At 43.8% G+C, this 17339-nt stretch overlaps 1 protein-coding gene across 1 annotated transcript in view; it reads right to left on the reverse strand.

Moving 5' to 3' along the window:
• Positions 1 to 17339, reverse strand: part of RERE (arginine-glutamic acid dipeptide repeats) — a 370885-nt gene that overhangs the window by 133297 nt on the left and 220249 nt on the right. The window contains exons 5-6 of the mRNA XM_090268534.1: positions 8629 to 8734; positions 7173 to 7269 (exon numbers count right to left, since the gene is read on the reverse strand). Coding sequence (XP_090124660.1) covers positions 7173 to 7269; positions 8629 to 8734 — 203 coding nt within the window. The remainder of the gene's footprint in view (positions 1 to 7172; positions 7270 to 8628; positions 8735 to 17339) is intronic.

Here is a 17339-nt window from a genome sequence, read left to right on the forward strand (position 1 = left end):
ACTTCAACTCCCTCGTGGTCCCAGAAGTTAAATTTCATGGCAAGTGGAAGCTAAAGCTATGCATTAAAGCAGATGGAACTGGCACCCCAAGAGTGCACCCCGAAGCTTCCGGGAACATGACCTCCCACTGCCTGAACAGGCCTCCCACTCCCACGGGGCTCCGTGAGCTGGACGCTAACAGCCTACACACCAGCTAACGGCCAACGTGTTAGTGAAAGAAACCGGCTGAGGGACACCCACGTGGACAGGGACGGTCATTCACTTCCTGCCAAGAAATGAAAAGGCACTACCCTGCTTTCCCACAGGGCTTAAGTAACTGTGACCAAAGCCACCGTAATGGGCAGAAGCTAGGATGGGCTCCAACAGCTGCCATTTTAAACACTACATAAAAATTCTATTGATTTGTTGCAGTTCCTTTGGGAAGTACTGATTAGAAGATAATCAGGGCTACTGAGTACCTGGAATGCGGGTGGCACAATTAAAGAGAAATACATTTCTAATTTTAGTCAATCTTCTCAATCCTTACCCGAGCGTATGCTTACTGACTGGAGGGACAGGGATGGGGCGATATCAGTGTGAGACAGAAATGCAGATCAGCTGCCTCCTGTACATGCTCTGACCAGGGATTGAACCCACAACCTAGGTATGTATCCTTTTGGTGTGCGGGACATCGCTCCAAATCATTTTGTTTAATTTTAATTAGTATGCATTTCAGTAGCTACATGTGACTGACGGCTACCATACTGAACAGCACAGATTTATACATTTTCATCATTGCAAAAAATTCTACTGAAAGCACTGACTTGTAGGTATAACAAGATACAATCGAAGAAAATACGGACAAGGCATCAGCTCTCCAGGCCCAGAACCTGTATCTCTCCAGTATTTAGCTGGAAGGGCTAAGATCACTTTTACAGATGAAGAATGCACTGACTTGACAACTTACTACCCATCTGTCTGAAGCGATTTAGTCCCTGAAGCCAAGAAAAAAATAGGGATAAAAATACCTATTGTACCTATCTCATAAAAATATTAAGATCAAATAAGTTTATGAAACTCTGTATACTATTCAGTGCTGCATAAGTTATTTTCACCATTATTGTCCACTAATAAAAGAAAAGTGATTCTTCTTTTATTATTCTTTGTCATTGCTCAATTTTAAGTATACTCTTAAACTTGAGTAATTAATTGATGTATTAATTAAAAATGAAAAACCCTACTAACCCACAATTCTTAAAATGCAGGTATCAGAAATCAAGTGTGTTTAAAAGAGTGTTTCCAAACCTCAGCACTGCTGTCGTTTTGTGGTCAGGGGCTGTCCTGCATTTAGCAGCATTCCTGACCTCTGCCCTACAGCGCTGCCGCCACTCCCCTCCGTCCCCACATCATTGTGACAATCAGAAGTATCTGAAGAGATGGCCCCTGGGGGACAATGCAACTGAAAGCAGTAGGAATAGAAGTCTATCATCTGATAAACGACTATGAAGCTGTAATAAAGGGATTTGATCTACCATTAATTATGTCCGCCATTTGCTTCCCATTTGAGCACGTGGAAAACACTGAATTTTGTTTGCTTTTATAGCCTGTTAATGACTGAACTCTTTGGCATTTGATAGAGTTTAACCACTGATTCTCTGAGATTTTCCAGATACCCTGTTACTTGCAAATAAACACAGTTTTTCTTCTTCGCCCTTCCTTAAGCACCTAACTGCACTGCACCTCTAATACAATGTGGAAATAGTGAGCATCCTTGCTTTGCTCCTGACTCCAGTGGAAATGTCTCCCGGGTGATCCCATTAAATAAGACACTAGATTTAGAAATAATCATATTGTAATCATAGTCTTTAGAGAGATGGTTTTTTCCTTAGCTTCATTACGATGACAAATGTTATTAACAGAGTCTCTAATCATAACCTACCTTGCATTCCTGAAATAAATCCCAGTTGGTCATGATGTATTTTTTAATGAGAAATTAGCATTTTTAAAAGAATTTGATTAATTAGATCTAATGTTTTTCTCCTCATTAACTTCTGCTTTTATCTTTATTATTCCCCTTTGTGCTTTTTTGTCTTTTTGTTGTTCATAACAGCTTTATTCATACTGGTCTCAGAACAACCCAAATGTCCACCAGCAAGGAAGTGGGTACACAAATCACTGTGTAATTTGCACAATGAAACACTACAGAACAATACAAAAGAAAGAGCTACTTACTGATACATAGCACAACATGGAAACATCTCAAAAGTTAAATATCCAGGAAAAGAAGCCAGACACACACACTTATAAGAAGTTCTGGAACAGGCAAACATAATTTATGGTAAGAGAAAAAAGAACAGTGGTTGCTTCTGGGTGGGAAGTGTTGAATAGAAAGTAGCTTAAAAAAACTTTCTCAGCCGGTGGGATTATCCCATGCCTAGTTTAGGGTCAAGTGTATCAACATTTATAAAAATGTAAACTCAAACATGCTGGCACCCTGATCTCGGACGCCCAGCCCCCAGCACTGTGAGGGATAAATTTCCGTTGTTTATCAGCTGCCCAGTCTGCTGCATTTGGTGAGAGCAGACCGACGGGTAAGACACGAGTGAAATTCAAACAGGGTCTTCAGGGCAGCAGTAGCGGACTACTAACCGTACTACCGCCACAAGCAAGGTGCTGACACTGAGGAAGGCTGGGCGGAAACTCAGCACTTACAAGTTTTCTGCGTGTCTGAGAGGAGCGCCAAATAAAAGCCTTTTTAAAAGATGGTGAGATATTCAAGGGCAGACAGCGTGTGTCTGGCTTGGTGTCCCCAGTCCCTCCAGAGTCTTTCCGCCACTGGTGGCTCAGCGACGTGTGAAATGAATGAATAAGTAAATAAGTAACTGACAAGTTGTGGTGTCTAACGAATACTAAGCATGTATAGACAAAACAATAAAAATGCTGTACGGTGAAGTTATTCTACGTATAAAAACAACAGTAGATTAAAGTCAGGAAATGAATCTTACACTGCAAAACTAAGACCTCCGAGGTATCGTGAAACTCCTTAAGAACTGGCAAGGGCTAAAGGGATTCTGCAACTGCTGTGGCATGGTCGGAGAATTATACAAAGGCGTAATTAATCTGTTTCAATAACTACACCTATATGATTCTGGCTGCCCATACCAAAGTAAGGTGATAAATCAATTCAGGACGAAGCGATTAGAAGCCCTAAATAGCTAGTTTAGGGTTTCTGGGCCCTGGATTTCCAGAAAACATACTCTAACACATATTCCTATGCTATAAATTCCTAGTAAGGTGATAGCTTGTAACCTGGCCTATTTTAGGATTTTTCCCCCAAACGATTACTTGAAGCAGGAAGCAGACAATCAGAAAGTGGGAAAGGAGCCCCCAAGCCTGTCAGACGTTTAGGTCTCCCGTGCTGGCCCCACAATCAGCACTGGGAACTAACTCGCTGTGTCACAGTGCACAGGTCACGGGTCACAGGCCAATCGAAAGCAGTCGTCTAGACCCTTTGACCGTCAAAAGAACATTATCATTAGGGTAAAAAAGTAACATAGCAAGCTAGCTGCAAGCGACAGTTTTTAGTTTATTAAAATGTATCTCCTCATTTTCAGAACAAGTTTATCTGCTCGTTCTTGGAGACCTAGAGATGGCTCCTTGAGCTAAACTCTTCTCCCCTGTGTAGCCAATTAATGTGTTTGATAAGCCACGGAAAACTAACATAAATGGATGCTAAGTAACTGTAACATCAGTAACTTGATACAGAATTACATTTAATTTCGCCTTTTCTTTTCTTCCTTTCATGCTTTTAAGAACCCAGTTCAGACTCAATGAGATAAGCACTGCTCATTCTACTGAGGATGAGACCCCTGGGAGATGCCTGCCCATACAACTTATCCTACTGAATACGGAACCACAAGATGTGTGTTTGGTGCAGGGTTCTGTCACTTAACCCTGTGACCTTGAATAAGTTTGTCAAAAGGACGGCTCAAAGGTTATCAAACTTGGCCTTGGTCACAAAATTACGTGGCAGAGCCCAGATTCAAAATGAAGTCTAACCTCAATGTGGCACTTGATCTATTCAACCAGGGCCAGCCAAAAACACTCACATGAAAAGAGAACTAAAAAATACTCTGCTCACAATACTAACTCTACTACGTGGTTACTGGTAACTATAATGAAGAAAAGAAACAGCTGTAGAAACACAGCTTGAACGGTAGGGCTGGGGGCAGCCCAGACAAGCCAGAGCAGCAGCGGGGCAGTAACGCGGGTCCTCAATGCAGGCTTCTACAACTGGGAGGACCCCATGGTCTCTTCTGGAAATAAACCTGCTCTGGGTACAGAAATGCTGCAATCTCGATTGCCACAGAAAAGGCTGCAGGAGAACTCCGTTTTCCTTCTGAGTCACGATGGCTAAAGGACAAAGCTCTCCCTCCTTAAAGCCCAACCCTGGCACCGCCCTGAAAGACAAGTTCTACGCCGGCTTCCTTCTGAGTGAACGGCGTGGCCAGCGTCCCCTCGGAGCTCCCGTGAGCCCAGCAGGCAGGCGGCTGAGCGCTCTGATCTTGGACAAGAACGGCGCTGAGCACTAACACTATCAGCCACACCAAACCACTATCGGTCTCTTCCTCTCCTTCTCTCTTGTCCGCCACGCTTTTTTCATTACAGCCACGACCCCCTTCCATGTGCCTACGGGTCACTTGTCTCTTTCAAATTTGTATTCATCGTTGGCAGTACTGCTTGACATCTATGAAGAAAACAATCTTTCTGTGAATAAATGGTGAAGGAAAGTTGGAAGGAAAAGCTGAATTCCCCTCCCCCCATGGTTTAAAGTGAAAGTAATCTAGCTTTGGCGAAGAGAAAAGGCATAGCTGGAGATTCCTGGGGGCACTGCCACTCCGTTCTACGGCCACTGGAGATGAGCTTACAGTGAGCACTGCCACTGGGGGCCCGGCAGGACTACGGCGCAGTAAGACCCGCAGAGCTGGGCTCCAGATGCGGGCAAACGTCAGCACGTCCATAAATGTTTACTGAGCTCCTGTTAGGCCACACCTTTCATTAACGACGTGACCACTGTCATCTGATATGTTTGAAAAGAAAAAGAAAAATGATTGTTTTAAGTGACATAAGAGATGTGCTATTAAAGCTAACATAACCAGACTTAAGATGACAGGTTTATAAAAGCACTTTATGACCCTTTAAAGAAAATAGCACAGGAGAAACAAACTCGTCAGTACGGGTTCTAGCCATATACACAGTGAAAAGAAGATAAGGAATTACCACTTTAGCACTGCAGCGCTTAAGTAGCTAGTGACAGGACAGTGACCTATATGATGACATCACCAGAAATACGTCTTATTGGAAAAATCGCTTTATTCATCTGGGTCCAGCCCGAATTATCTGAGACAACTGGTTCTTCTAGAAAGGCTACTACAGTAGGGAAGACTCTACAAATCTGAGTATCTTCTGATAAATATTCAAAGGTAGCCATTTTAAGCAATTATGTGAAAACCTGTTGAATAATGAGACTTACATATATATCTCATATAGTTATTTACTTTAACTTCAACTCTAGGCTGCTTGAAATCATTTATCTCAATCAACAGAACAAGACGGAAGAGGAGGGAGAAGCATGCAAACCAGGATAAGAAATAATCCCAGGATCAAGCCACCTGTCTCAGCTAACAATTTAATGGTGTCATCAATCTGCCTAACCTTCCACTAACTTGCTGTGTTCAGCATGCAAGTGTAAGATCCGTAAGCCACTGCCACAAAGACACAAACGTCTGTGGGAATGACGAGAGAAGTGTATCAGGCATCACGGGAACTCTGCGAATTCACCTGCAGAGCCCCACAGGACGCCGGCCCTAAGCAGGCACACTGCTGCCGCCACAGGAGGGCTGGCGAGCGACGGGCCACGCGCCAGATCTGTGCCAGCGCCTGACTCTGCAGAGCCCAACACATGTGAATGGCTTCTACGTTTTTATATGGCAAAAAAAGGAAAGAAAGGAAGAAAGAAAAGAAATCACGAGAAAAATAACACACTTCCTGACATGTGGAAATTAAATGAAATCCAAACTTCCGTGTCTGTAAGTGAAGGCCCAGCCGCCGCACTCGCGCTGCCACGGCCGAGGTGAGTGGCTGCCCCAGAAGCCACGTGAAGGATTATCTACTCCGAGTTTGCCAACACCTACCCTGTATTAGAAGTTTCTGCTGTTTGCCTTGAAATGATTGCTTTTGCCATGTAGCTTTTGCACAAGAGACTCCAGATGGTTTTACTGATCACCATCTGAGCAACGTAATGGAGAAATTATTGTATCGCATTGTAGTTAAGCTAAAATCCAGCACCTCCCTGGGGCCGTTTTTCAAAAAAAACATATACTTTAACAAAGTAGTTCTTCCATCACTTTATTTCTTCCAGTGAGGAAAGTTATTACTTGCCTTACTTCCTCTACCACTTAAGAAGCCCAAAGTCTTCCACTTACATACAGAATGGGCCAGATATGCGTGCATCCTTTTCTTGAAAGGGAGAGAAGAAAGAAACTATGAGAGGGCACAAAGCAGGGGCACGTGCTCGCTTTTCAGCCAATGACCGAAGACACGGAGCGGAGCCTGCAACGGTACCTTCTGCCTCCGACTCAAGTCTTCTATGTGATCTCCTGCCCCAAGCTTTTCCGTAGGGAAGTGTTTATACATACGGAAAACTGAGAGTGGGTCGTTGAAAGTCCTACACACTTTCCCTAGACCAGTAATTAATTAATTGTCGGTTAATTACATAGTGCTGTATTTGCTTCTTCTGTTTCTTCCCCTGTGTTTTTGGGGCAGTCTTAATCTGCAGACTATCATAACACTTCACCCTAAATATTGTAGCAACTAATGCCAGGATAATAATTTTCAAGGAAATAAAGATAAAAAACTACAGAGAGAGTATTAAAAAAAATGAAATAGAATAAAACAAACAGCCCCCCGCCACACACACACACACACACACACACACACACACACACACACAGTAAGTGAAAACACAGGCAACCTCTGAAACCACGGAAGTTAACGCTCGACTGTTAGCGTCCGGAGACCACAGGAGTAACCTGATTAGTATCATGACTCTCAAAACAGATCAGGACAGCCTGGCCTCGCTGCCTGGCGCGGTGACCTCTCCTCCCTGGGAGAGACCACACTCTGGCCCTTACCTGAGTGCGGCGGCGTGGTAGGTGTCCACGTAATCGGAAATGAAGAGCTCTCGGTTCTTGATAACTGGGTCTGTAATGACAAGTTCTCTTCCAGAGTCTGTCAAAAAATTAATTCATTAAGAGGATATTAAAATTGAGTTTCCCAAAGCAATTAGGAAAATTTCGCAAAATTTTTCTTTCAGGGCCACCTCCCACTAAGGAAAGCACAACGAACAGCCAGGCCTGGCCAGAGAAACAGAGGAGAGGAGTCATGGGCAACAGGAGTAACGAAAATAAAATAGGATGCTATTGCGTTTTACATCCTTCACTGAAGTCCTCACTGTCTGTGGAAATGCATTAAGGACAAAATTTTTTAGGAAAGGAAAAAAGGGAAGAAACATCTATCTCATTTCAGCAATGTGTAAACTACTCAATATTTAGTCATCCTGTTTGTCTTATTTTTTTTATTGCTAAATAGTCCAGGACGGAGTGAAATCAATTTTCGTTGAAAAAAAAGAACCAAGTTACTATTTTTAATAACAAAGTATATTTAACTGCTTTAACAGAAGTGTTTATCACTTCAAAGGAGAAAGCAAGCAGTGAGATGTAAAAGAACACCATTCCATCCTCCTTCAGGACTAGTTTTGATAACAGCTTATGGAATTAAAAAGCCTGTCACCAAAAGCACTGGGAGGCGTGCAGGGCACAGCCATCAGGGGGCTAGGCCCCTGCCCCGGCGCCACCGCCTAGAGGACCTGTGGCCTCGGGACCCTCCTCGGCATCTCCGAGCCTCAGTCCCTCGTCTGGAAGTGGGAATGACATGTAATTGATGGGCAACAAATGGGAATCAGAGCTCGTACCTCCCAAAAATCAATAAAAAGGAGCTATTATATGTCTGAACAAATGCAATATACATTTTATGTACATAGCTCATGTGTTAACGTTACTGTGTAGAAGCTATAATACAAGAGGAAGGAAAAGTGAAAAGATGCTCTGAATAACCTTGCCATTGTTCTGAAACTCAAGCACAAGCTGAATTCCAAAACATTCAGGAAAGCTTTGCTTTGAAAACTGAAGTTCAAAACCCTGAACACAGACCAGTTCAATAATACAGACTGTCGAAGGAGGAAAGAAACAAAACACGATCCTGTGGGGCTTTAAGTATTATTAGTTCATCATTAGATGAGAAAAGAAATAAAAAATGAAACCACTGTCATTTCCAAAGAAGACTTATCTCTATTCCAAGTGTACGAGGGAAACGCCATTAGCACATGCTCAGGCTGGGGCTTGTTTTTTCAAGGCAAAAAAGTAATGAAAGGACTCGGCAAAAAGTGAACAATCCAGTAATGTCCTTATTTATAAGAAGCTTTTTAAGAAAATGCTTTTATAGTAGTCATCTCCATCCCATGGGCGTCCCGAGAAAGAACTCTGCCCGGAGCTGAGGCAGCGGGAGCGGCGAGCCGGAGCGCACACTCACCGTTCTCGTTGTGCCGGTCCTGGACCAGGTGCTGGTACACGGAGTCGGGGACTTCGGACTGACGGTAGTACCATTTGACGCTCATGAGCAGGTGGTCCCTCTTACTCTGAAAGGGAAACTCTAACAGCGTTAGGGACAGGGTTTCAGGTGCCCAGGGCTGCACGCCACACCCATGAACAAAAGCCCCTGGAGACAGGTGAGCGGGCACAGAGGGAGACGCATAGTTACCACCAGGACCACAAAATACACGAGGCAGTTATGAGGTCAGATTCCACCTTTTCTAAATCCCAGCCACAGCAGCCCTCTGACCCGACCCCTCAAAGCTGCTATTTCGGGAAACCAAGGAGTCCAGACCTGAATCTATAGATCTCCCCGGTTTGAGCAATCCACTCAACGTTGTGTACTTTTAGTTGGCATTAAGTGTACAGTACTACAGGAACGCATACTTCTATCTGAACATCTAATCGTTTTGGTGAATACTCATCCACTGTTGTTACTTATAAGTATGTATAAATGCTGTAAAGCCACTAAGAGCAATAAGTTAGAAGGAACTTACCCAACAAGGCCTGGCACAAAGCCATCTCTCCAGAGTTTGCCAGTCACCCGGGCTGAGTTACATCCTCCCTCCACTTGCTGCCACACTTGACTTGCGTTACGGTCACATGGCTGACTAACACACAGCAAGCTGCCGGTGCTGATGAAAGCGCCATGCGCCTGAGCTCAGACCCTGTGTTACTTCATCTTCAAATTCCCACACACAAAAGGTACTGCTCTGGTTTATCTGTGCCTAGGGTTACGTCTCCAATGATCAGGCGTCACAAAGGCAGGGGCAAGCCTACTGGATGTCCTGACGCAGTACTACCCCACAGCCAGGGAGTGGCAGCATTGCATTAGAAAAGCCTCCAGCCCTTTAATTCCACTGATGAAACAACAAAGGTAGATTCAAAGCAAACAAAAAAATTAAACCAATTTAAGCAGCTGAAACAGAAACCATCTTCCTGGGCAGGTCAGAAATTCGGTTAAAGATTAAACATCTACAAAGGGAAGTAGTAAGTGGTTTCTGAGGGCATTAAACTAAAACCAGGTAATCCAGGACCCCGGTCCTGTCCGCAGTCACTATGGCTGCGGGTGACCTCAGTGGAGACACCGAGCCACACGGGACAAGTGAAGGGACAGAACAAGATGATTTCTACGGTTGCTTCCATCTTACACGCTGCGCTTAGACTTCTTCTTTGGACAAAACCGAGCAGATAAAACGGGCTCAGGGTGTTTTCTCTACATCAACATAATGGCCTTGGCTAACCTTACCCCCCTAAGAAAGTTTTACGAATGAAAACGCTGTCTCCCGGGGAAGCCGCTGCCGTGCGCTGAGGAACGACAGGAGGCAGCGGTGACCCCTCTCCGAGTCAAGGCTCCCAAAGCCACCCCGGACTCAGGGGCTGCTCATATGCTAGCCAAAGGCCATCTTCATCTTCTTCCCACTACTCAGCTAGCAGTCCAAGGTTCTGCTCAGAATCACAGAAGACTGAAGGCAGAAGAACTAGAGATCATTAGATTCGACTCAGATCACCTGGCTTGAATCACGGCTTTTCAACTTACTAAGTTAAAGCCGTGTGACTTCAGGAAAATGACTTTTCCAAGCCTCAATTTTCTCATATGTAAAACGAGAAAGAAAAAATAATAGTCTCTAGAGGATTAAGTAAATGAATATAAGTAGAGTGGACTGGCTCTCAATATATGCTGGATATTACTACCACTGTCTTACAGATGAACAAGAGGCATGAAGCTATAATAAGGGGTGGCTTATAAATGTGTTTTTCTCCAATTCAAAAAGCATGCGAGTAATAGCAATACAAAAACAAATCATGTAGCAAATTAGGCAAAAGTATCTTCACTTTTGCAACAATTTGAGAAGCATACCAAGTATTTCTGACAAATAAACCTCATTATTGTACGATTGCATAAAGGTCAGAGTGGTCATAAATGACACATTTTAAACAAAGCGTGGTGAGGAGCTTCCTATGTGAAGGCACCCTGGGGTCTATTTCTGAATACAGAGAAGAGCCCACTGGGAAGTAAATAATTTCCCACTATTTTATCTTTAAAGAGAGAGGAAGGAAATTAATTTTGGCTGATTCCAGGTGGTTGGAAACCACCAAAAAAGAGTGCCACCAATCTGTTTAGTTTAATAGGAGTGGTGGCTCCGTGCAAAAAAGGCGGAGCTGCTGAACTGGGGTTAAATTATGGATTCTTTCACATCCCTGGCCTGGACTTCTTTGAAATGAGAGATTATGTAAATTTAAGGAAATCAAGTTTAATAGAAGACAGAACCATCCCCACCTGGCTTTAGAAAAAAGCTGGCAGCAGAGGAGGATTTCTAGAGCTTTGAATGTCAGCCAACAGGTCAGAGCTGAAATTAAACATTCAGAATGAGATAACAAACAGAGGCAAACTATGGAGAAAGCAAGCCAGTCCAGACAGGAAAAGCAAACAGGAGGCTGCTGGTTCATTTTGATCTGCAACATAAAAAGCAAACCAACCATCCCAAATACAAGTACAAGACCCAAGGCGGAGCCCCTTCATGATTAATAACACAGCGCTTGCACTGATTTAAACAGCCAATCTGAGTCTTTCCTAGGACTGGTCTTGTTATCCTCCTCTGGGAAAAGGTTTTAACATTAAAAACATACATGAAAGACGCAAAGGGAGGAAGAGAAGGGATAGATATGCAGAAATTACCAACAAGACAAATTCACAACAGGTAGGCAGCCCCAAACCAAAACGGGAACAACCATCACTTTAAATTCACCTGCACTGTAGAAGAAAGACCTTCTTAGCCCCGTAAATCACCTACCAGATCATGCAGGCCACTCTAGTCCCTCTACTGTTATCAAATGTGACAGAGATCAGGCCAAAGACAACCTAACCAGGGTATGAAGATCGGTACCATCAAATGAACAGCTTCGCAAAGTCAAATTTTTAACTGCTTAGTTCTTGGGATTTCACATTTCAAATAATGAAAGATCTAGATTCAGATTCAGGTGAAATCAGACCAAATTTGTTTTACAAAGCCCGAACAGCCAATAAGATATTTCCAGAAATTTACAAAGTAGACATGGCTTAACCTCTGCCCACTGTATGGCTTAAGAAGCTGTCTTTGAAGAAACCTTTCATTCATTTCCACAAGACAGTCACACTGAGATTCACAACGACGTGAGTCTTAGAGGGTTACTGCGACACTCAGAAACGTCTGCACCCGCTCTGAACTGTAGTTGGGACACTGAGCCTGCAGAGGGGACATGGCTCCTGGAGACGCCTCTATCGGGCGGTCATCCTCACTCAACTTGCTGGATAAACACTAGACCTGTCTGAGGTCACTCAGAATAAGATCAGGTAGAAACATTTGTCAGATTTAAGGCCACCACCGTACTCCTATAACATAAGGCACCAGGAATGTAAGATTTTCTTTATCTTTGTCTCAAAATACCTTCACTTACAGCTCTGTAGCCATTAGCTCACGAGGCCATGAAAGCACCACAGGAAAACCTAAGCACGGCCAGGCCATCAGGTCCACCCATATCGGAATTCTGCTCTGACTCGGGTGCCAGATCAGGGGAGATGCGTAAGCACTGACTCCAGAGCTTCCTTCTCAAGGAGGTGAAAGGGCTGAGGGGCTCCCAGAAACAAACACTGTCATGACAAATCTCTCTAGTGTGCTACTGAGACATTAAGTAAACACTTTGTTTCCTTTTAACTAAGGGTGAACACAATTGCTTTTTGCCACTGAATAAACAAAGTAGCTATTGTCCTTTTATCCTAGGATGCTCTTCTGCCAGCGTCCTCAGGGTACGTGTGTAGGGGACCTGAAAGCACACCATGGGCAGGGGACCCACGGCACTCGCCTCCTCCTTCGGGCCTCTGAAAGCTGTGGCCGCGGCACCCCTCCCGTCCGGGGGCCACACGACGGGCTCCTAACGGACTCCTGTCTAGTGGTGCTCTGGTTAATCTTATGCGTCAGCCTGCCTGCCCTGAGAGCTTCCCGGTCAGCGGGTGTATCATGTTTGGGTCTGTCTGTGGGGGTATCTCTGGAAGAGATGAGAATCTCACTCAGCAGACTTGAGTACGCTGATCTGCCCTCAGATGTGGGTGGGCATCATCCAATCTGTTGGGGGCCCGAATGGAACAAAAATGTGAAGAAAGGGCAAATTCTCTCTATTCTTGAGCGGGGACATCCATCTACCCACCAGCAGACTTTGGAGCTCCTGGTCTGCGGGCCTTTGGACTCCAGGACTTACACCAAAGGCCCCTCAATTCTCAGGTCTTCAGACCTGAATGAATTATACCACCTGCTTCTCTGGTTCTTCAGTTTGCAGACAGCAAATTATAGAACATCTCAGCCTCCATAACCTCATGAGGCAATTCCTATAAATTTCTATAATATATATACATTTATCTCCTATTGGTTGTTTCTTTGGAGAACCTGGACTAATACAAGTGGTTATTTATCACTGTTTGGCATTTGCAAATGGACAAAACCTGGAACTACACAGGGGTCTATTCTGAATGAGCATAACAGATTATTTCTTTAAAGATAAATAAATAGATGAAAAAAACAGAGAAACAAGCCGTATCCATCTGACCAAGCTGCTTGCTGCCTTTCAGCACTAGAATCAAGATTACGGCTCATTTCCCAAACATGTAGCACTCAATCCAAAAAACCACTTTCAAGAGATTGCGTCAGTATGTGGGCCTGAAGGAGGACTTAGATCACTTTGTATCAGATGCTGAAGCAACAAGATGGTAACTTTCAACCGTGTTTACCACCTCGACGCACAAGTAACTGGTTACACACAAAGCCCCAGAAAGATGATGACAGTAACAAGGCGCTGAAGCTCAGGCTCTGATGATCAGAAATAATTTTCAAAATCACATTTCTTGATGATGTCTTCTTTATTAAACAGTACTGCTTCTTGGTTAATTAACTTTACAGTTTGCTCTGGACAAAATTCAGTGAGTATTTTGGTAGAACCAAGAAATGAAATGATCTCTCAACCGCCAACGACGACGCCAAGACTTACGACAGCACCTTCTCCCCAGAATCACACTGTGTATGGAAATACAATCTCAGACAACTGATTCCTGTGTTTGCAGTGGACAGACCAAAACTGAGTACAGGGATAGCCTTGGGAAAACTCCTACTTCTCGGCCTCTCCTGTAAGACAGGAGGCAGGATCACTAGGTAACTCTGCTGTTCTTGTCATCTTAAACGGAATAAGATTTATGTCACACACACAGATATGCTACACTTAAAGGGGGCCTTATTAGATGGGGACAGATATACCAACCCAAAGAGCATGCCCGTGATTTCCCACACGTGAGGCAGGAAACAGCCAGGAGGGAGGAAACCCTGGAGGCGCCCAGGGCCAAGACAGAGGACATGGGTACCGCGCAGACCCCGTCCTAAGGCCAGCTGTCCTTGCTTTCTGGAGAAGCGCTGAATCACAGTGAGTCAGACCGCGCCTGCGCAAGATGTTACATGACCCCTGCTCCACTGCAATAGCGTGAAAATAAGTTAGCATTGTGGGACCCCCTCCCCCGGTGGCCAATCGAGGAAAATCATGGCGGGGCTGCATGCGCAGTAGCTTAAAAGTAATATAACTACTGTACTTGCGCAATAAAAGCCCCCCAAAGCTAGCCAGGAAATATCTGCCCTATAAGAATAGAATCCCTCTGGCCCCTGAGGTCAGTCTGTGCTTGGACCTAGCCCGCTCCCGTGTCCTGTGGAGTGTACTACGGATTGCTTAATGAATCTGCTCTCTCTCTTCCTGCTATAAACTCTGGTTGTTAGGTTCAATTCTTTGTCCATGATCACAAAGACCCTGGTTAGCCGCGCGCACCTACGACACGTGCGTCCTGTTGATGTACACCATCCTGACGAAAATACAGGTCAGACTCAGAATTTAAAAAATCCCAAAGTGCTATTGGAGGGTCAGGTTAGGGAGCTGAAATTTCACAGATAAATTAAGACCCTATACTTGGGTCCCCAAAATCTGCTGCTCAAAACCAACGTAAAACCCTCCTAAAAGCCAGTACTCTCGGTTAGGGTTCTATCTGGTAAACCCATAACCACAGCCTTTCTGTCTGGCCCAGAAGACGTCCCCTTCCCCCTAAGGGAAGAGAAAACAGCTGTTCGTAGGCAGCACCGTAAGAAATCGCCAAATCGCCCTTAATCCCTACTCAGCAGAATGAAACATTCCACTGATTTTTTTTTAAACCAAGCCCAAATACTATAAAGTTTGACTTTGTTTTGCAGTACTTCTGGTGGCTGTTCGGTGACGGTGGTGACAGTTGTAATGGTCCCACTGCTCCTGGGGAGGCTGATGACTGTGCTGCCTGCATGGCCAGGGAAGGAGTCAGGGAGCTCCACACACACCAAGGGCGGGGCTCAGAGGCTGCGGCGGTGAAAAGGACGTAAGGGGGGTGGGGGGGGGGAGGGTGGCTGTCTGCGGACTTCCAAAATTCTCTCGAAATTTTACAAATTAAACTAACACACTATTTCAAAAACAAAAATTATTAATTTATGATTAAATATACATCACAGATTTTGCTATTAAAAACTGTTGATGAAATATCTTGAAAAGGCTTCACTGAGTCAACATGTGCTTTACAGAAGTCGTTCTCAAATCTGCTACACTCAGGACTCCTCGCTCTCTTCCAGATTACTGAGTTCAAAGAACTGTGTGTATGAGCTGTGACTTGCCAATATTTACTATATTGAAAAACAAAATTTTTAACTTTAAAGATTTTTACTCATGTAACAATAACCTCATTACATGGTAATGTAAACAAATCACAACAGATAACTATAATTTTAAAAACAAAGAAAATTTAGAAAATGAGTAATACTTATGTTTTTACAAATCTCTTTTATGTTTGACTTCAGAAAACATTCTATCTGATTCTGCTTTCCATCTGGTGAGATCTATCACACATCATTTAGCCTCCGCAGAACTCACTGTACACTCGGAGAGAACGGGAGTGAAAAAAGGCAACGACGATGTCCTGGTGACTCACACAGGCAGGCTGGCGGAGCAGGCCCACGGCCGTCCTTGGGAACAGCTTGCTCAGGAGACACAGTAAACAAGCTGCACACGGTCTGGGTTGCCCTCCCCCTCCGACTCCGGCAGTTTGAACAACGTGAGCATGTTCCCCAAACAGATCCGTGACTGGAGATTTTAAAACACACTTTCATTCAGAAGTGAGATTATATAAAGAAAATGTATTTTACAAACACTATGAGACATGTCAGTAGTGAGCAGGAAGTTGAATTCTTGTTAATGAGAAGATAATCTAGATAAGAAGCCTCTCCCATCAATTTATGGTATTTTTCTTTCTAAATTTGAGCTCATGACAGAGAAATATTCAAAGCTTGATTCCCACAACAATATAAACAGGTCTACACTGAATGAGCACACAGTGAGCTGAAAACATGCAGAGAACACAGTCACCGGGTCACTGTGGGCGACCTGCAATTCTAGGCAACTCTGTGGCCACTGAGAAACAGCACTGCTTCCCACCTGGGAGGACTCACAACATGAAACAACATCGACTGTTAAGGGAAAAAAGACAGTCAGCCCACAACACTGTATCGAATCATCACCTTTTATAAAGATGAGCATACCTATTTTATGTGAATCCAGAAATATTCCTCTCTTTCTGGGTGATAACCTTTCTGTACCAATGCTTTCTGAATTAAACGGCAAAACTGTACAGCCGGAAACACAGTAAAATAATATACCTTTTAGCAGCACAAATATTTTTAGAATTTTAAGTATTTGCACTTTTAAGGAGGACTAATATAGGTTTGGAAATTATTGATTTAAACAAAATCAGTCTGCATAACAGGAATCCAACCATAGCTAGCAAACACTTTCAACCTGCCAATAAACATAATCAAAGTTTGGTTAAAAGGGGGATGGGGCAGTGAGAATCCTAAAAAATTTACATTTTCCTATTTCATTCCTATGTAAACTGGTCTGTCTTATTTTAAATACCTTATTTATTCTTCTCTCCTTTTGACTTCTACAAAACAAAGACTGTAACCTTTAAAACCTGTTCGTCTATTTATAACTGTACTTTCTACAACCATGTTTCTAACACAAACATGCCCTGGTGGCTTATCTCAGTCCACATGCCAGACAACAAAGGCACTTGGCCTGCTGGAGAGGAGGAAAGGGGAGAGCAGGAAATGAGAAGCCTTAGCTAATCCCCGGATAATCGATCAGCGTATTCAGTCAAGTGTGAGCTGGAGCTGGGAAATGCTGCTTAAAGAGGAAAGGAAATCAGAGCACATGACCAGAGCCACAATTCACTCTAAAATAGGTTAATTTTTCTCAAAAAGATTCCCCTTCACGTTCAAGCACTAACATAGTGTACATAGATGTTAACATCTTTTGGAAGAAAACCTTTTTCTTTAAAAGCCCTCATCCTCTAGGCTTTCACAGAAACCAGTTTTAACTTTTGGATTTTGTTTTCTTGTCCTGGCTCATCACCTCCCTGCACCCCAGCAGCCTTCCCGAGTCTGATTCATACACAATAAAATTAACCTATTTACGATTTCAATTAGTTTGACAAATGTGTTGTATAAGTACCGCCACATCAAGCCAGGGACACTCCCATCCCACAGAAAGACTCCACGTTTAGCACTGATG

The sequence above is a fragment of the Furipterus horrens genome, unplaced genomic scaffold (genome assembly GCF_987537825.1).
Source record: "Furipterus horrens unplaced genomic scaffold, mFurHor1.1.pri manual_scaffold_3, whole genome shotgun sequence".
Lineage (NCBI taxonomy): Eukaryota > Metazoa > Chordata > Mammalia > Chiroptera > Furipteridae > Furipterus > Furipterus horrens.